The 21,268-nt window shown below is 41.2% G+C and overlaps 1 protein-coding gene and 1 long non-coding RNA gene across 2 annotated transcripts in view; one reads left to right on the top strand and one right to left on the bottom strand.

Moving 5' to 3' along the window:
• Positions 1-780: 780 nt before the first annotated feature.
• Positions 781-21,268, bottom strand: part of PPM1D (protein phosphatase, Mg2+/Mn2+ dependent 1D) — a 43,649-nt gene continuing 23,161 nt past the window's right edge. The window contains exons 5-7 of the mRNA XM_019545664.1: positions 9,790-9,980; positions 8,438-8,677; positions 781-1,925 (exon numbers count right to left, since the gene is read on the bottom strand). Coding sequence (XP_019401209.1) covers positions 1,371-1,925; positions 8,438-8,677; positions 9,790-9,980 — 986 coding nt within the window. The 3' untranslated portion in view covers positions 781-1,370. The remainder of the gene's footprint in view (positions 1,926-8,437; positions 8,678-9,789; positions 9,981-21,268) is intronic.
• Positions 1,187-19,670, top strand: LOC109317158. Its single transcript, XR_002102992.1, has 3 exons — positions 1,187-1,266; positions 9,730-9,738; positions 19,658-19,670. It is a non-coding gene; the product is annotated as an uncharacterized LOC109317158 (long non-coding RNA).

The raw sequence follows: 21,268 nt of genomic DNA, 5'->3' as shown, positions 1-21,268 counted from the left end.
TAGCAGTTAAACTGGGAGTGGTTCTGAAAGGTAGAGCTGTTCGATGACACCAGAACTGCACCAGCTCCTTCCTCTGGTGGACACAGGCATGAAAGAACTTCCAATTCCTCCTCCCTTCTGGTTTTTCTCTGCCAGTTGAGTTCATATAGCACCCAGCCTGGAAGAACATCAAACTTGCACAAAAAATGCTAGATACTTGCAGGGGCATCAAGTCTCAAAAGGTAGGCAGAATATTTTTAATTGTAGAATTAGTGGTAGTCTCTCTAACTAGTGATGGTGAGAGATTAGAATATTAAGGAACAAGTCACAGTTGGGAAGGAGAACTAGTATTGAAACAAAGGCTGTTAACTGTGGGGACTAGTTTTATATTTGCATCATTACTCATGGATAAGCATTTAAAAACTTGAGCTTTGAATTTCAAGACACTGCACATATTTCAAGAAAAAGGCACCCCCAGCAAGTTTTCACTTGTTTTATTTAGGTGAACATACATATGGTCTACATATGCCATAAAACCTGTAAGTCATAAAATAATTTAAGAATTTAGGTTGGAATAATATTAACAGCACCACTAGTTACTGAAATGGCAGAAATGTCATGCCTTTGAGGCACACATTTGAAAGGGATATACTGTCTGTGGAAAGATGCCATCAGTCCTTCCAGGAGAATGGAAATGCTTTTTTGTAGGACAGTTTGGGGGCTTAAGTTTCTTGGAAAATGTAAGACACACTTTTTTGCTAAATACTTTTGACGATTAAGGTTACAAAAGATACAACTGAATAAGATACTGCATAGTATTTTAATTAAGATAAAGAAATTGACATTGAGCTGTGTAAAGCAAGACTCAACATCTCTGCTTCCACATTTCATTTCTGAGTAGAGAAATCTAAACTTTAAAAACAAAAAATAGACCTAGTGTATTCTCTAAAAGACACACTTTGGGTGGAACGTATAGTACTACGAAAATACATCTCTTCCATTTTGTTTAATAATTTACTTTAGTTAAAAAGTTGTGAAATCCTCATCACAAGAAGCTTATACAAATTCATGACTTCAGTAAATTAACAAAAAAGATTAGATTTTTTTAAAACAAGGTTTAGCCCTGTTGTAAAAATTATACAAAGGAAAAAAAGACTACATTTGTATGAAGGAATACAAATTTACACACATTTTACAGTGACTTGATACCCTACACATCTACAAAATTCACAGTTATAATACAAGCAAGTACAAGGCTGGGATAAAGCTGTTTGATACCAAAAAAAAGTTTCCTACTTCAAAAAACAAGATAAACAGGAAGAGTTTCAAAGTTTTGCACCAACTTCTAAGTTCTAATCAGACCAAAATATGCTCCATTACATACATACCCTTCAGCAAACGCATACGGCTTTTCTCGGCTGGTGGAACAGTGAGTTACCAAGCTTCTTCTGGCCCCGTAGGCTTCGCCGCATGGTGAGCTTGTTCGAGTTTTTGCGCTGGGGAGTTGTGGACAGGCCTTCTGGTTGGACAGCAATGCTGCGACTCAGGGTACGCCTTGGCTTCTTCACAGCTGGGCCAGAATTGGATTCTTCTAATGTCCTTTTAAAGTTTGCTGGGGGTGTCCTCTCTGATTCTTGGGCTTTTGTCTGACTGTTAGGAGACACCTTGAAGCTTTTTTGGTCCATGCTTGAGTTTGCCGAACTGGAAGGTGAGAGGGTAACCGACAAGCCACTGCTGTAAGATTCATGTATTCTCAAAGCTAGCGCTTTGCTGCAGTTCTCCTCCTGTGGGCCTGGATCCTTAGAGGATGCTACCATTGACGGTAGACCACTTTTGGCAATCTCACTGGTCAGCTCAGAATATTTATCTAAGATCATGTTACTATGTATGAGGGAGGGAACAGACTCAGGGGAGTTCAGTCGTGGCCATGGATCTTCGTCTAAAAGCTGAAAGGAGAAAAAAATAAAATTAATTATGCCAAGATATGCACACCTGTATTGCCCCAGGCCATGGCTGAAGTGAAGGGTTCTCTGGGCTCGATATGCCACATGTTACTGAAGCTTCTTAGACAGACAGAGATATGCAAACACTTATACTTTTTCTAGGGCAGGGACAGGAATTCTGGACACAACTTGAGACCTCCACCTGTGTGCGAGTATCTTCATGAAATCTATTTAGAAATCTCAGACCACAGATAATAGGTCAGCCATTCAGTCTTTCAGAAGGCTATCTTGGCCTTACTAAGCATACGTGTGCTTTTTCTTTTCAATGGTATACAGTTAAAAAGCAAATCACTGATTACACGATCAACTTGCAATCTTTCATTGTGTCGGAAGCCCAAAGTAGAGAATGATGTGTGTAGCATGTCCCACACACTCCCAGCCCTCGAGGGTCTCATTTGTAAAAACAAAGACGCTACTTCCATCCTTCAGAAGCATCATGGCAATGTCTGCATAGTGTTCTTAAGATTAAAAATGCCCTTGAATGGCCAGGTATTATTAAGACAGATCAGCAGAAGCAGCCTGTTTTTCTGTTCTTTGTCCTAATAATACTATCCGTAAAGTCTATGACAGACATTTATGAAAGACATTTCAGGTTATAGCTTCACTCTGTTCCAGCGCCAACAAACATGTAGGTTACACATTTTGAAGGGATCTGGGAATGCTTCTTTAATATCCTCAATTATATTTTTTTAAACTGGTTCTCTATCAGATTTTTATCTTAGCAGTATCTTACATAACATGTTATGTCATGAGCGTGATATTGCTCAATGTAGATTTGGATACACAAACAGGAACATTAAAGGAGGAAGCTGAAGAGTTTGGGATGATGTGGGACAAAAAAGAAAAAACAACACACAGGACCCGAATCAGGCAAGATTCTTTCCTGGGCAATCAGCTGCAGACAGCACTAAGCTGAATTGATCTTGACAGCTCCAAAAACATTTTTTGATTCTAGAACAGGACGATTCAGTGCTCTCCATTCTTAATAGTTGAGCCCCTCACCACAGATCTGAATGTTCATCTTAAAAGAGCCCCACTGGTAATATCTTCCTATTGGCTGATATTTCATACCCATAACACAATGTTGACGAGCTCAGGCTAGTAAAATTCACGTGACCCATTTGAATGGGTCAGCAATGCTGCTAATTTTGATCAGAAGCTGCCCTGAAGTTTTAGGTACTATGGTTCCGACCCTTCTCATCAGTAGCGGCCTTAGGGGAGGTCAAACCAGGCGACTGCCCAGGCCCCCACACTATCAAAATTAATTACACTGAATATTTGTATTATCAATATTGTATTAAGATACTTTCATTGCAGTTTCATGAATAGGGCAAAGTGAAATTGAAAGCGTGCGACTTGCTTCTAGGTCATCAAAATTAAGCCTCTAAGGGGGCCCCAAATGACTCTCTTGCCCAGGGCACCAACAACCCTAAGGCCACCACTGCTTCTCATGATATGGTTATTAAAACACCTTAGTTCCAGTTTGCTAATGGACAACAACTACTTGTAATCTTTCCCCAAACACAATAATGCCAAATTTTTGACAGAAAGGAACTCCTAGTTAAAAAGGGACATACTAGATCCTGCAGATCTTATTCCTGCCAAGCACTTGGTAAAACAGAGCTAAGTACCTGGGTGTGGTATCTCAATGTTGAGCTTGGGAAGAGCATGACTTTCAGGACAATATGGTCACGGCTGAGGCCTCATCTCCACTACAAAGCTTTGCTTACAGAACTCGACTTCTGCCAGCAGAACTTGAAGGCTATGCTCCTTTTTGCCTGGTAAGTTACTCCACATCTGCCAAGCGGTTTCTGCCTCCCTCCACAAAGCCAAGAGAATGGATGTGCAGACTTCCTTCAGCACCCCCAAGGTGCATGTGACACTATGGTGGCACAAGTGCTGAGCAGAACCACACAGAGGCACTGGAAGCAGGTAGGCATGCATGTGCTCTGACAGCCTGGCACTGAACAGACGGCCACCCCCCCAACTTGTTCACATAGGAATAAACCCCTCTAGCACGTAGGCTGTATACTCTTTAACTACCTCCCCCATACCTTCACAGTACTAATGTCAAGACCTTTGAGATGACAGACTCTAGGACTGTTTCCCTAATGTTCCCCCTCCACTCCCATATTCTCAGAAGGAAAGTTCTTTCGAAACAATTCTGTGCTCTGGTGAAAGCGTACTTTTTAGTTGGGCATGTGGAAAATTAGAAGCTCAATCAAGAGTCAAACTTTGCTCGCTCGCTCTCTCTCTCTCTCTCTCTCTATATATATATATATCTGCAAAAAAATATATATTTGCAAAAAAAAAATCTGGTCACCAAGCTGGCTTGAAGGGACTGGACAACAGCATTGTTTAGAAAAAAAAAAGAGTCGTACTGGTTTTGCCTTGCCAAATATACTGGTTGCAAGATTGGAGAAATTACTTCCTTCCACTGTATTTCTGATATAGAGTTTGATGGGCACAGTGAAAACAGATCAGCTCCTCACTGACTCAGAAATTAAAAATTAGGTATGTTTACAAAATCATTCAGATAAAATAACGTTATGGCAGGCAGTGGAATTCACTGTCAGAGAGTGTCAAATACAAGACCACAGTACAGTCCAGAGAGTTTCAGGACACAAGTCTCATTGCTCCTCACAACCAGGAGGGACTGGAGAGATTCACTTTCTCCCAGAACACCGCATATGAGGGGCGCTAAAGGCAGAATTCTGACTTGGATTCTGATCATACTCCTCACAGGTTATGTTAATCTGGACTTTTAAAACTCAGCTGGTTTAGTTTAATAAGCCTACCATTTTACCACTGAAGCAAAGCACTCCTCCTCTATCCATGCTCTGGGTCTCGTAAGTACCATTTTAGGTTTCATGTCATATGACTTCCATAGAAACTAGGGCTGCCTTTCCCATGCCTGAATTTTACCCACCAGCATCACTTAAAAGCAGTGTACTGTGTGAATGGAAAACCTTGCTGGCCAGCTATTCTATAAATCTCAGCATGGAAATCTGCGCTCCTTGCTTCTCAATGAACTGAAATGCTTCTCCCCATTGTTAAAAACAAAAAAAGCAAACAAATAAAGCAACGTATTACTCAAGCCAATCTAACAAATTGTGTGCATGTGCAATCTCCTTTTTTGGGCTCTCTCAAAAAAACAAAACAAAACAAAACAAAAAACCACACACACCAGAGGACACAGATGCAGAGACATTCCATTTATTCTGATCTGCCTAGAGACGTTTCTTTTTCCTTAAATGTTTCAAGATTATCCTGACAGGGCAGTGGCAATGTTTTCTTTCTGTCTTTTTCCACTTCCTGCTTGCATTTGTTCTTTTCCTTCCAATTCTATAGGTATTCTGTGAGGACAGATGGTATTGGTTACTAAAGCAGCCACCTACGCTAACTCTAAACATTACGTTAGCAGTGTACTATATGCATTCTTTTCATTCAGAAAATCAAATAAGGGAAGAATGGGATCTTATCTTTTTTAATGGGAAATTAACCTGCAAAGAAGGCCAAGAGAAAAAAGCATGCTGTATTAAATTAATTTAGATAAAACACACTGAACTGTAACTAGTGCATGCTTGTAGCCAGCTAAGATTTTGAATCCTAAAAGAAAAAAAATAAAATAAAACAAGGTCTTGTCTGTATGGGGAGAGTGTCCCTAGTATTTATAGCAGAGCATTATTCCACTGCAACTGTTGCAGAATAGCTCCTCATGTCGAATAACTAAGAATAAGTGGCTTGCTGGCTCACAAAACAGAGTAAATATTCTGGAACAAGTTTATTTTATTCTGGACTAGTGCATACTACACATGGCGAGCTATTCCAAAGTCTCCGGTCAGATCCACATCCCTATGTAGACAAGCTCCAGAACAAACACAGCAACGTTTAAACACAAGTCTCAGCTGTTAATAACTTGGGCTGTAAATAGACATTGCATGTCTTAGAATCATAGAAGTAGGGTCAGAAGAGACCTTGTAGATCTTCAAGTCCGACCCCAGGCCTGGGCAGGAGGAAAAACTGGGCTCAAATGATCCCAGCTAGGTAGGCATCAAGCCTCTTAAAGACATCTGTCTAATCTAAACCTCCTCTCCAACAACTTGTGGCTGTTATTCCTTGCTATGCCAGGGGGCACTAGGGGAAACAAGGTCTCTCCCAAACCCTTCTGGTGCCTCCTAGTGAGTTTATAGACAGTCACCAGGTCCCCCCTCAACCTTCTCTTGTGAAGGCTGAACAGGTTCAGGTCTCTCATTGTAGGGTCTACCCTGTTGTCCACGGATCATGTGGGTGGCCCTCCTCTGGACCCTCTCCATGTTGTCCACATCCCTTCTGAAGTGAGGCACACAGAACTGGACACGGCAGTCCAGGTGCGGCCTGACCGGTGTTGCATAAAAGGGGAGGATCACATCCTTGTCCCTGCTAGAGATGCACCTGTGGATGCACGACAAGGTCCGGTTAGCCCTGCCAACTGTGACCTTGCATTGTCAGCCCATGTTCATCTTGGAGTCAATAATGAAGAAGAAAGCCTTCCATCTCGGGTTCCTACAGACATACAAACTATCCTGCTTCAAGTCCCTTGGAAGCATACAGGACAAAGTGTGCCAACTCCTTTTTCCTGGAACATGGCTATGTGCTCCTCTCTGGTGGAGGAACAGCAACGCAGCTTGGAAAGGTGATACATGTAAGTGCTTGTGATATACCCATTTTGATCCAGGTCAAATGGGATAAAAAAAAAAATCAGGCTCATGTCAAAAGAGATGTCTATTTACAGCTTTCGGGGACCTCTACACATGTCAGACGCCTGCTCCGATGCGTGCTAAGTAGCAGATGTTGGAGCTGACTCAATTAGTCGAACTGGCTGGAGCGCACTAATTAGCATACTTCAGCAGCCTCAGCATCACGTGTATTCATCACCTGCGCTGCCATTTTGCAGCATGGGATGCTGAATACACCAGATGCTGCGGGTGCTTTAATTAGAGCAGCTCCAAAGAGCCACTCTAATTAAATTGCCCCCCATCCCACCTTGGAGCACGTGTAAAGACACCCTTAGTGCTCAGCTCCTAGATGAAGGAATCATGCCATGGTAAATGTGCCAAGGCACTGGATGCTCCAAAAACTGCACCAGGACTGTAATGAGAGCACCTTCAGTTCATTAAAACAGCCTGGTTCCACAGCATAGAGCTTAAAGGCAATTTGAAATGTGCCCTTTACAAGCACCTGTGCCATTAAGGAATGATACTTCCCCAGCTAGAGTTTTGATCTAGATCTTTCACTGACTTAGGTACCAGTCGACTATCAGCAAGCACACAGATTTGTACTCTTGACAGTGTATTGCATGTACTTATATGCAGAGGAAATGCAGAGGAAAAAGAAAACTATTTTGCCGAGTCCTTACATTAAATGTCCTTGGATATTTTCAGTTGAAGTGCAGCTCACACTTTCCCTTCACAAGTTATAAATAATTCAGACCTTACAGACAATATACACACCTCATCTGAAATTAAGGTATAAACAGAGTTCACATCAGTTCTCTCCACGTTAGACACTGGGATAGCTGTGCTTTTGCAATGGACTTTGGGATCCTTCCTTGCACTTTCCTGCTGCTGCTCAATGGCCAAAAAAGCCCCAGGGCTGTCTTATTAGCCGTCTCTCTCTGTATCAAGCAAATGTTAAGCACTGTCGTCCTAATCTTTGTTTTTCCATTTTACTTTGCCTAAAGGACAGCTATTCAAAGGCATTAAATCACATCAAAACACTATTCAAATCTGTGGCAACTGGCAATTACTGAAACAAACAGTCACTCACAGTTATACCCTGGTCTTTAATAACAAAATAGCAAAGCACTTCCCAAGGCACAGCTCAACATCAGTGCAACATCAACCAAGGCCCCAATGCAAAGGATGAGCCTGTAAAATAATGTCTTTTCCTTTAAAGCAGAAAATTAAATTGATCAACAGATGCAAAGCAGTAGCTCTCTCAATCTGAAAATAAAGTACTTCTAAAACCAGTAATCATTTCTTTGTTTATGGACGTACTACTAAAAAAGAGGGATTCTGTAGGCAAGCTTCAATACCAAGCTTTTCAAAACAAACACCAAACACCATTCTAACTACCATTACTGACTGCAGCTGATAGCCTTGGTTTGACTAGTCATTCAAAGTGTCACAATTTTAGGGATTAAGAAGAGACTCAGTATCCCCAAATCCAATAATTCAGACCTCACACACCGCCCTTAGCATCCTGTAGACTTAAGCAATCAAAGAACATATAGCAAGAAAATTCACACTCTTCTCCTGTTACATTTGGGAATGGCAACATGAAATAGGAATAAGGCTAACTTTCAGCACATACCAAGCTATGCTTTGAGAGAAAGCAAAGGGGAGACCAATGCTACAAATGGTTTGAGATTCAGAGTAAAATAGGAAAGACTTGGACTGATGAAGAAACTTTACCTTGACAGGAGGGGTGCAGCAGCGGGAAGGTGTCATCACACACATATCAGGACTGCTATAGTGGGGGCTCTCTGACAAGTTGAGATACAATTCTTCATTTTCCAAGTTGCTCCTATTCTGCTGTAATGGCGAGATGCAGATTACGATGGCACTAGTGTTATCTGCACGAAGCATGCGCTGCCTCCACCGGCCCAATGCTCTGTTCACCAGCATTTTGGCACAAGACTGTCTGTGTTCTCCCTGTAATGTTAAAAAACAAAAAAAACCCACAAGAAACAGAGAAAGTCACCACCAATTTATTTTGTGAACACAAGCAAAAGAAATTCTCTGTCTTAACCTCACACTAAAAAGTACCTGCATTCAGAAAAATCTCCATCTAAGAAACAGCATGGAAGTCACAAATTGTATGACTAACGTGCAAACTCCAATTCCACTTGTTATAGTGAAGCTTAGTTTAAAATGATGCTACATGGACAAAAACTCAAATCCTTATTTATTAATAATGATTAATGATTTTTTTTTAAAGGTAATGTTTAAGTCATTGTACATTGGCACCAGTTTGGTGAATGAATATAAAAATTACACCGTTATTTCAAAAATAAAAATAGGGCTCTAAAGCTCTTCAAGTAAAACATAGGATCTACACAAATCAGTTGGCCATGGTCTGTTTATTACTTGAAGTACATTACAGCAATATTGCGACTCCAAGGGGCTGTCCACCCACCTCAAAATTTCTTTAGCGGTCTTTTTGGGGGGCACTCTACAAAATGATGCTCAGGACCTCCATCCTGCACACAGTCATGGTGTTTTTTTATAACAAAACGAAGATAATGTCACTAGAAGCCATGGGTTTTTTGGATAAAACCCACAGAGACTCTAACCTGCTTTAGCTGCACTGATTCATATACCCCTCAAATATATGATAAATATTTCTACACATTGTTTTGCATTGTTTTATCCTACAGGTAAAACTCAACCTCTAGTATTTAATAGACCACATGCACATACCGGCTTGGCATCTAGATTCCCGAACCACGATAGAGCCAAGTTATTTACTTGAGAAGAAAAACATATGGTTAGCACCTACATTCCACAAGAGGTGTTAATATACATCATAACCAACAAATCTGACACCATATGCCAGCCTGCTCAATTTATCATCACTGTAGCAACTCCATGTATGTTGTACCAGAATTATTAAAGTAGCAATAGTGAAAGATGTCTCTACTATGTAGGCCTTTAAAAATGTGCTGCGACAGACTAACCCAGCAGCTTTTAGTGGAGTCGAAAAGAAAAAAAAAGTTAATAAGCTATCGTCTCTACAGGAGCTGACAAGATCAATCTGTCCTCACCATAAAGTAATTTTTCTCCTCGTGGTCCTGGCACATAGAAATGGCATCCTGTGGTGGGATCATGTTCCACAGTCCATCACTGCCTAGAATAATGTATTTGTGCTTCTGCGGATCAATCGTGTGGACACTTGTGTCTGGCTCAGGAGACACAACAAATTCACCGCTGTAGAAGTCATAACTCCACAGATCACCTAGTGAAGAGGAAAGCAAGGTGATGCTTACAAGGCAACTGTCAAGTAAAAACTTGTAGGACAGAAACCACAGACAATTGTTCCCACCAAGGCCCCTTTTTGAGCAGTGTTAATTACAGGGAAATCCCAACATAACTAACTCTTACCAGTACACTGCCAAGTGATACAAGCCCCTATTAGTATTTTTAGTACTTTCTAGTAAGTCACACATTCAGCAGTATGGCCTGATATTTTTAATATACATATACATACACACACGCATGCATACATACACAAACAATGAACTGGAAAGACACAGATGTAAAGTGGAATAAATTAAGTGTAAATTGCAACAGAGAAAGGTGCATTTTCCAGGGTAACTCTTTTCACATACAGTACAGGGATCTTATGCAACTAGTAATAACTTTTTTCAGGCAAAGAGGTAGTTTTTTAAATAGGCTAATCTAAACTAAAAGTAACATTGCTGATATGCTACTCTCTCTTGCCTTCTCTTTCTGAATCCAAGCATATGGTTTCTAAACATGGTGGATAAAAATCAATTATTTAAAAAATAAAGCAGATTTCTTACTTAAATCAGATTTTTTAATTTAATCGTATTTTTAAGATGCTTTTTTTTTTTAAAGAAACCTATACAAATATAGTTTTACTTTAAGACATATAAGAGCTCAAAAGAGATCATCATGGAATAGGGATTATAACTTCTAATTATATACTATTCGAGACAATATATTTATGTAGCCTTTTTAGAAAAGTTTTATAATAGGTCACAACAGACCATGGACTATATTAGATGCCTAATCTTAGTTCGGTTCCCAGAGGTTCCTCTACAGATTAGTAAATATTAGAAAGCCACTCCACCCAATGAAACTCAGTGCTTGGTGTAGAAGATCCCATCAAGCATCTCTGCAATACATCGTTTCAGTTCTCACATTGTGAATGTGTCTCTGGAGATACTATCCTTGTTAACAGCAGTATATGGACATGAGAGATAACAGACCTGATTTACCTATCCATCACCCCTATGGTCTCTCTGCAAGTTTGTGCACACACAGTCAAGCCCTTACACCTCCCTCTAAAAGGGCAAAGTTTCAAGAAGTTAAATGAATAGAGGATTGTTGGGGGTGGAGTACATCTGGGCAAGGAGGAGGAGTCTGGAGATAAAAGCAAGGAGGGAGGGGCAGTAGAAACAAGAGAGAAACATTTTGAGCAGAATAGTCCCAAAGTCTTGAGGGAGAAGTTTCTGAGCATAGCCTTTCCACTGACTTGAGATCTAGAGAGGGAATGGTATGGCAGAAGGGAAAACCTATCATGGCAGCAGGCTGTAAGAGACCCTGTTTGGAAATAGTTTAGTGAAGGTTATATATCAAACAGGAATGCACCTTTTGTAGAAAACAATAATTAAATCAAGGCTTCCTGACCAGTAATTTAAACCAACCAGATTTAAATCAAATCCACTCTGTTTCTAAAAGCTCCACTTTGGACTTCAGCCTAGTGGAGACGTTCCCCGTCTTTGGTAGCATTCTGTATTGTGCAAAGAGAACGAGAAGGAGGATTCTTCTTTTTCCTCTACTGCTCACTGGACATTTGAGATTAACAAGGAATCCAACATGATCTTTACTACCATGTTCTACAAATATTGGTAAGGTTATCCTGCACTGACCACATGCCCTTAAAAATACAAATGCATTCAACTGTCAAGAGCTGAAAGATGTTTACATGCTAAGGAGTCCTTCAGTTTAAAAGGCAAAATTGCTTCCTGACTCAAGCCTTCAGTAAGTGTAAATGTTTGTGCCTTTTTCACAGCATTCAGACCTCTTCCTTCCCTTCCCCTTCCTACCAAGTCCCTTTAAAATAATAAAAATATGCCTTTGTTCCTGCTCCAGGAAGTAAGTAGACTACTCCATTAGCTTCGCTTAGGGCTATCAACCAGTTGAAAAGGTTTTTCAAGGACAAAAAAAGAGAAATACTTCAAATCAATTACTCCACTCCACTATGGCAAACACTGATGGCCCGTTCCTCATTAAAGAGCCAATTCACCTTCGCAGCAGCAGCAGCAGCAGACAAAAAACACATGCTTCTACTAAATGCTAATTAAAAGCCCAGCCTGCTTACATAGAGGCACTCTCTCCATCAGCAGACTGGTACAACAAAGCTCACTGACTGGCAACAAGATCAAAATAAATACTGTAGCAGCAGAGCAGAGCTCCAACACAGCAATTACTGTGCACATAATTGCCACTAAAAGTTTGCATAGATCTCCAATTTTTGTTCAAATCATGCCTGCGTGGCCACAATGGGTAAAATTGTATGCCTGCATTTATCTTTTTTTATAACAATATTTTGATGCCCTCACTAGAACTCCAAAGTCAGCTGAAGCATAGGGTTTTTTTGGTTGCTTGTTTTAACTTACCAAGGACTGATCACAAATTTCTTTTTGATATCGCTTCTTTATCTCCTTTATAGTGGTTTATAAAGAAAATGTACAATGTGATGAGTCCCCTAAGAGCCCTAGCAATCAAGTATTTACAGTTAAAATAAGTACACCAGTCCCGTAGCACAAAAGCCACCCTATTTTTCCTATATTTTCTATCGAAAACAAAAAACAAAAAAACCCCCAGCAGATCCAGAGACGTCTAGATTGACGAGACCCCTTTACACACGTGGGAAAAGGTGCAATGTGATCTCATGCACGATTCGCACAACTATGCCTCCTACTGTGCTACGTGTCCATGGCAGCAGACGTGATGGTGGGATCATGCATTAGATCCCATCATGCCTTATAGCTGGTCCCAGACTCCCCCTGCAGTGGCATGGAACAAACTCCCACAGCTGGGAGTCCCATGCACCCCAGCTGAGGGGTTCCCAACCACAAGCGCACCCCCCAGGGCCAAAGGATCAGCGCAGGGGCATGAACCCCCGGGACCCTGAGGATCCCTAAGGTTCAGGGGGTTTACACCAGGCAGGGCATACCCCTATGGCCAGGAGCCCTGTTAGCTGATGGGGCTCCCAGCTGAAGGGGAGACCCTACTACACATGCAAATTAAAGCTCAATAGCAACCTGCTATAAAGTTAGTACACATTTTTGAAATTTAACTTTATAGGTAAATATGGTTGAAGCTTTCTATTGTGCGATAGCCACTTTGCACATGTAACTGGTCTCCAAGTAACCGCACAATTAACCAGTTACTTGTGCAATGCCTGTAATGTGTAGAAGGGCCCTCAGTATCTGAAAGACAGGAAACAGCTGAAGATGGAGGGCAGTAGGTTGTTTTACATGCACAGGGTTCTGTCACTATTAATTAATACAATTTATGTTTTTACTTTAAAAAAGAAAACACTATAGAACTTCAAATATATGGTTCACAACCCCAAAGTCTGTTACTTTGCATCCCTTGCACTATAGTAATGCCCTTTTTCTTCCCTGCGTACCACCTCCGGTCTTGACCAGCTTCTTCCAGTCAGGCGAGCACAACACTGGCATAAATTATCCCCCTCTGCTGCAGAAGCAGCTAAAGATAATGCAATCCACTTAAAGCACATTTGGATAGAGCCAGAGAATGCTCAACATGCCATTTAATAATCATGTCTGCACTTGCTCATGTGGTAAGCACCTGTGAATTATTGGCAGCAAACCTGTTTTCAGAAAGTAAGAGACACCCAAATACAAAGCCAGGCATGGAGCAGACCTAACACTATAGAAACAAACCAACTGCACAGTATTTACATGAATTCAGAGAGCTCCTGAAACTCTTTTCACAAAATAGTTAAGACCTCCTTTTTCCACCTTTTCAAATATGCAACTGCTACAATCCAAGCCCAAGAACTGAGCAGTCTGCAGAAATGAGAAAAGTCAAAGCTTTTCTTGAGATTTTTGGACAGTTGCTTCTTCTGGGATGCGCACCCAATAAATGCTACATTACTACAGCTAAGAGAGCTGAAGTGCTGAGAGCTGCTGTCAACTGAATTCTCAGTGAGACTCAAACACAAGCGCAAAGCTTTTCCAGAGTACTATACCAGAGTGCCTCTGCTCTGAAACTTCATGGCACATAACCTAAAAGCATGCTGGAATAGTGACAAACTCAACAATACACCACAAGTTCTCATCCTCTGCTTCTGCAGGCAGTCATCCTTGCTACATTTATGAACACGCTGATGAAGACCATCATAAAAGAGGAGGCAGAGGGAAGTAAGAACAGATGTAGAGCAGCAAACTAGGTGTCAACTTGCAATTTTTATTCTACCTCTGACCTACTCTGTCTTGTAAGGACAAGACACTCGGCCCAGTTCCTACACCTGTTCCAAGGGGCAGCTCTCTACAATACATGGTAGATCACTGATTCTTGTAAAGGACTTTGAGGTGGTCGGACTAGATGATCTACTCAGGTCCCTTCCGACCCTAGAAACTATGAAACTATAGAGCAGTTTTTCTGTTGCAAAGAACCCAGAAAGACCACAACTATGGATTTCTTTTTGAAGTCTCTGGGTTTATCTCATGAATGTTAGCACTGTTAGGTTTACAAAAACTGTGACACACCCCACTGAACTCTTGAAAGGATCTCAAGGCACACCAAGGTGTCATGGCACCCTGACTGAGAATCACTGCTTTACACACAAACCCATCCTTTCCACGGAAAACTCTCCAGCACTATCACTCTTTCCCTTAGATCAAACCCCTTCCTAAGGGTAACCTACACTTATCTGAAAAGCAGTAGGCAAGATGCAGGATTCATCTAGTGAAATTTTATGCCCCATCTGCAGGATGTCAGACCAGATGATCATATTAGCCTTACAGATTCATGATCCTGGCTAATCAAAGCCATCTTACTTTTGTTAGCTGAACAAGGAAAAATGAACACAGTTGAAGCCAAACAGAAAACTCAGTATAGAAAATGGGACTTCCGAAGGCAATTGGAAAGCAGAGCATTGGCTCCAGTTTAAGCTACATTTCTAAGATATTCGTTAAACATGCATCTTTTGGCAAAAGACATTATGATCAAATGTTTTGAAACTCATTCCCCTTGACATTATCCCTGTGAAAGCTGCTGTCCAAGTTCACCGCAAGGGCATACAGCTGAAGAACATTAACCTTTCATATCTGAAATGCAATTCTAGCCAACACAGCCCAGTTACAATGCCTTCTAACTCAAGACCTTCCCTGAATAAGCAGGCAAATAAAATGGAGCAGCATTACTCTGATGAGCCGCTAACTCCATTAACTCCAGGCAAGCTTTGACAGTCCAAGGGCTCAAGGGAGCTCTACATAAGGCTTAACTGAAAAGACATGGGAAATGCTTGTATTGTGGTCTCTGTCCTGGTTTAAAGGAGGGGGGTGAGGTGGGAGAGAGATGCTCCAAGGAAGAACACTAGTATAAAAGAATGCATATTCTGGCTTCCTTCGCACTGACCTGTGATATCACTTGGACTTTGACAACACATAACAGGAGTCTGAAAGCCTTTCACACCACCTGTGCACAACCACATTTTGCAATCCAGCCAAGTGTTAGTCATGACAACAAGCAAAATCAAGTTCAGAAGCACATCAAGTGTTATTAATGGGATTATAAAAGCTGCAAATTGGCCTCTTATCTGTCATTCACCTCCTTCTCCACCCTCAAAAAAGTCAACCCACTATATCCCCAAGCCTATTGACTCATCAGGCAGAAAAATGAACCCTGGTCTCCCAGATACAATAGGGCAAAATATTATTATAATGCATGCACCTCAATGAAAGCTACCATCTCAGGACTACCTCCCCCCGGCCCAGCAGAGCCAGGCAATAAGTTCTTAAAAAGTAGAGTCAGAGGGTGTATGTCAATGCATCTTAAAGCTGCTGTATAGACAGAATGCTAAATATCAGCTGTATATCTTCTGCCCCCACCAGATGGAGAACACATCTGCCAAAATGGCCAAGAAGAAGTGGCATAAGCCCAAGCAAAACGATAAGCCTTCCTCGGAGAATTCTTTGTTTCAGCGTCCAAGAGAAGAACACGACATAAAACTAGGAGTATATATTAGAGAAGAGTGACGCTTTCCTAAATCATCACATGCTTTCCATTTTTTTCTCTCACTGTAAGAAGTCAGGTAGGCAGGTAGATTTAGGAAACTGAGGAAGTCAGGTGATGAGACTTGCCAAGTTGGGACCACGCCAGTGACAGGGATAATGTTAGAAAACCAGGAACTCTGGGCTCCCAGACTCCGAAGATGAGAACGCATTTCTCCTCCAGCCGAAAACATCCAATACCACATGTTGTCACTACTATACAGCCAGTTACTTTAAAGTATTACAGAACAAGGGTCAGACACTCCTACATCCCCCAGCTTCTGTCCATACAAAGGAGGCACTGATCATATAACGAGCATATTGCTGACACTGAAGCCCAACATGAAAGGCTTCAGGTAGACTTAAAAAAAAAAAAAAAGAGTCACTCCATCTATGCTGCATACAATGTGTAGCCATCAACTACATCACACACTGCAAATTAAAACAAATGGAGAACCAATTTCTTAATGACAGAAATGGATATGAAAGCAAACTTGTATTCAACCCATTCATAAAAATAACAAGTCGTGTGCTCCTCCTTACTAATTTATTGCCCTAATATAAATCTTATGTATAAATCGGATTACATACCTACTGAAGCCTGGAATGTTTTAACAAATAACTCTGAGCTATAACAAACTTGGAGCTCAATCCAATCCAGTCCTTCTCCCCGCAAAGCAAAAACATGCGTCAAAAATAACTTAAATCAAACTCTTCTCTTTAAATTTCCTCGACAGTTGTTTTCTTTTTTGGCATTCAAAAGGACATGAGGGGAAGGAAGGAAGAAACCAATCTGATTAATTTCGTAACTTTTTAAACAACTCCTCTACTAAGTTTCTATCCTATAAGTACAAAGGAACCACTAAATGTTCTCTTCTCAGTCTTAAATAGGCAGCCTTGCTGAGAAGCATGACAAATCTCGACAACTGTGCATTGTGACCATTTAACTCATCCTGGCTGGTCTGAAACTGAAAAGGGACAAACAAAAACAAAAAAAAAAGCAATAAAAACAGAAACAGTTTAAAACATTTCTATAATGAGCCACAAGAGGGCATCTTTACCGCAGTCTTAGGGAGATCAGACAAGTGCAGCGTCATACATTTCTACACCGTGGCAATATCCAAAGCTATTAAAACTCACTCTGGGGAAAAAGGGGCAAAACTATCAGGAGGCAAAAGTCAAAAGCACAGACAGCTCAGCTACCTGGAAGCCACTGATGCATGTAATCTTTTACTACACCATAAAACACAAAAGTATTTCTTGAATGGTGGTAGGAAGCCTTCTATATACTTGCAAAAAAATGTCAGGTGCACTAACAGCAAAGCCTGGGGAGGTATGCACACTGACTTTATTGCATCTTTCTGGGGCATCTTTCATAAGCACCATACTCACTGCAAAGTTAACAGAAGTCAAAGCAGATTCAAGGAACCACCCAGCCAAGTGAACACAGCAGTGGTACAGCTTGGAAAGCTTCACTTTAAAAAAGAACTAATGCGCATAGCACCCAAGATGTATTGAATGGGCGAAATGTGAAAAATGAACTTACAGGCAGTGATGTGTGAGCGGAGAGGGGACAGCAGGAAGTGAACGTGTAACACATGGACAGCTGCCTTGCAATTTCTGATCTGGACTCAAGTCCCTCAGTGAGCACTAAGAAGGCATTTCAGGCACCAAAGGGACAGCCATTTCTCCATAGGATTTTGACAAGATGTAAAAAACGACACAAGGAAGAAATAAAAGAATCTATTGTCCGGTAGTGGAAGTGACTGATTCTGCATTTAGGAGAATATTCATTACAGTTTTTAAACACATACCCAAGGACGAGAAAGGGAAGATCATGCACTGAGGCTCTAGAGACAACCTGGATTGCAGGGGGGGGGGCAGAGAAGTACCCTTCAAGATAAATGGATCCAGATGTGTCTTGACATTAACCACAGCTCAAGCAACAAAGTGCAGACTTGCCACTGCACAGGAACTGAAGGGTGTATTCTGCATTTTATCCAGGTCCACATATGTATTTGTTTCAATAAAAAGCTTTTCTAGGGGTTCTGCCAACTGGTGAGGTACAGCTCTAGGTTCGCGTGGAAGGCAACAACTCTTTCTGCCATATTAACTTTGCTGTAAATACAAATACTGCAGATTGCTGCAAACCCAGTAAATGTTACTCTGTGATTAGCTAAATTGAATGCGTCCAACAGAGCCCACCTGCCCTGCAGAGCTGGTTTGTATGGCTGGAGCTGCTGCCATAGCACAGAGCACACAGTGCCAGCTCTGATCTGGCACAGGGGACATGGTAGGAGCTGAAGCCTTTGCCATGTGCCCCAGGTTGGAGACAGAGCTGCTTCTGCCTCCCATACACCTGCTCTAGGTCAGTTATACCTGCTGCATGCTCCAGGTTGGAGCCAGAACTCCTGTCGCTGCTTCCTCATGCCCCAGGTCCAGCCCACAAAGAGCCCTGAAGTCTAGATCCAGCCTACAGTATAAAGCGAGTTTGACACCCGTGGGCTAAATGAAACCAAGATGTGAACATAGTAGGAATAGCTCAGAAAATGAAAGTCATTTACTGTCATTCTGGCTCATATGGATTTCCTTTTCTTGTTTTTTTTTCCCCCTTCCAGGTAAGAGGTGTGCCTTTGTGAAAAGGAAAGCAATTCTTGAGACAGAGGGAACAGCTAATTTCTGTTAATGACTATATATCAAAAATATTTGGATGCCTTTAACTGAAGTTCATGTTCTAGAGTGATGATTACTTAAAGGGAAGCAGATAAACAGTACGAAGATTTTAAGTCTGCTGGTGTGCATATAATGCAAACACCAGTATGCTTAGGGTTAATCTGTGAGGAGAAATCCTCAAACTGTTATTCAGATGCTCTGAAGATTTTCCATTCTAAGAACAAACATTTCATAAAGAGACATCTATGGAACCCAAGCAATGACTTTCCATCTCTCATATCCATGGGCATCCACAATTCAAACTGCAGTTTAGCAGGGTTGATCTCTACAATGTCTTATGTGTGAGTAAGCAAACAAGCAGGCATCCTGGGACAACTGTGGCCACTCTGCACAACTGATTTTTTTTTTAAACAGTCTGTGAAAACTAAATCTTTATACAAGGATCCTAATGATACTGGGCCCTCTGCCTCAGGGTTTTGATGCAAGCAGGTTGAGAGAGCTTTACAAAGCCATTCTGGTGCTCAATAGGCTACTCTGACAGGTTGCTCCCATATCACTCCACACTGGTCAGCAGGCACATACATACTATACATTTGGCATTTAGTGCCCCAAAATACAGTCCACCCATTTAAGGAAACCTAACACATTTATAAAAATCAGAGGGAAGCCCATGCTGTACAGTCAACTGAAGACAAGCCAAAAAGCCCCAGACACCTCAGCAGAAGTGGGTCATTAAACACCATCCAGAAGCAAGCACACAAAATTACAAGGAGATACTCTGAGTGACCACATCCACAAAGAGTTTATATCCCGGGTCCTTAATTCAGTTTTTATTGTTCAAAAAAATATTAAGAAAACTATTCAAGTACAGTACTACTTCGCCTGGCCAAAGCCTACAGATCTGGTCATGCCTACAGAAAGAAAAAAAAAAAAAGGTTCAGAATCAAGATACTTCATCAACAAGAAAGTTCCTACTTGCTTGATAATACCTTTCTCAAGACCCATCTCTGCCAGATATTAAGCCTTGACCAGGTAGTGGGACAGCGGAAGATGAAAAGTTTAAAAATCAGAGCAAGGAACTGGCCTTTTCTAAATGCTTGCAAAATTCTTGGTCAAATAGGGCCTTTGCAAAGTCTGAGAACTTTGGTTGTTACTGCAAAAAAAATTAAAATAATGAGCAAGAGACTTACTTCAGAATTATTTCAGAAGCTACTTGATTCAGTTTGCTCTACTGGATGGAGTACATGGATTATACCTCCTAGGTTACTTACCAGATATCCAGCCTCTTACCCAGATACCATGACCAAATCATCATCAAAATACAACCAAGTGTTGCTCCAGCACCAGATGCTAGAGGCTGACAGGTTAACCTAACTTGATTAGAAGTGTAATTAAAGTGCTGCCCGTCTGCTTCTGTACATCTGGAAATACTTTTAAAAAAAAAATAGGGCCAGAGAAGCAATTTCACCATGGCCTTTCCCAAGCATGTTCAGTCGAATCTCTGCAAAACCTTCGTTCCTGGCTGGCACATGGGAGAAGGGAAGCAGGAGCTGTGAAATATTTGACACTAACAGCAGGCATTTTGAGGGTAGGGAGAGGGAACAAAAACTCCTCCCATCTGGACGGTGCAGGTGTTAAGTTGTAAAGGCTTATTACAAACCTGAAGTAACCAGGTGAATGGAGTTCTGCGATGCCATTAGTACTCCTGACACAACAAACTGGGCACAACCCATAGTCAGCTATTTTTCCTTCTCCCCTCACTCCCCCCCCACCTATTTCAGTAGTAAAGCTTAATTTATGCATGAATATTCTGCATGTTATCAGAAGAGCTGAAAGCACTTTATATGCATTTCCAGAGTGCTAAACACAAGCTTAGTGCTCATCTCTCATACAGAAGAAACAACTTAAACACCCCTGTGAGTTATTTAAGAAGTACAAACATACTGCATTCTGTTTAAGTGCATGACCTTGCGAGCAAAAAGAAACCATTCACTTACCCAAACTTTATGTAAGCAAAGCTCATAAAGTACAGAATAATTTGTCCACTGTGGATGCAGTGATATCAGCAACCCCAAAACAAACTAGTTCCTTTTGTTTTCTAGGTTCTCATAGCAGCCCTTTGACAGCTGCTTCCCCTTCACTGACACTAATTATTCTGAAGGTCAACAAAAGCACAACTACATTACAAAATACAGAGGAGGATAGAGCTGAAAAATGCTATGCACTTAAGCAGCATATGCACTTAACCAATATGCAGCTAATCTATGTTTGTTAGAAGATAAGCAACAGGCAAAATATTGGGGCCAACATCATATCAGGCATTTAAGTGAATTACCCTCTTATTAGATATGCACTAAGTTGAATATACTATAGATGACTTCATGCATTACTTAAAAAACGTCCACCACTGCAGTGGAAAGCAGATACAACTGAGCAGTATACAGTACCACTGCTCAGTTTTGGGCAGAAGGATACTGCATCTAACCTGAACAGCAAGGATGAACTACAGGAGGAGGAATTTGGCTGGAATGTCTCACATTATGTGCCAATATCCTCTCTGTTGTCCAAATATTTG

The sequence above is a fragment of the Crocodylus porosus genome, unplaced genomic scaffold (assembly GCF_001723895.1).
Source record: "Crocodylus porosus isolate Cpor-Errol unplaced genomic scaffold, CroPor_comp1, whole genome shotgun sequence".
In the NCBI taxonomy this organism is placed as follows: domain Eukaryota; kingdom Metazoa; phylum Chordata; order Crocodylia; family Crocodylidae; genus Crocodylus; species Crocodylus porosus.
The sequence above is the reverse complement of the archived record's forward strand: the minus strand, read 5'-3'. Positions and strand labels throughout refer to the sequence as shown.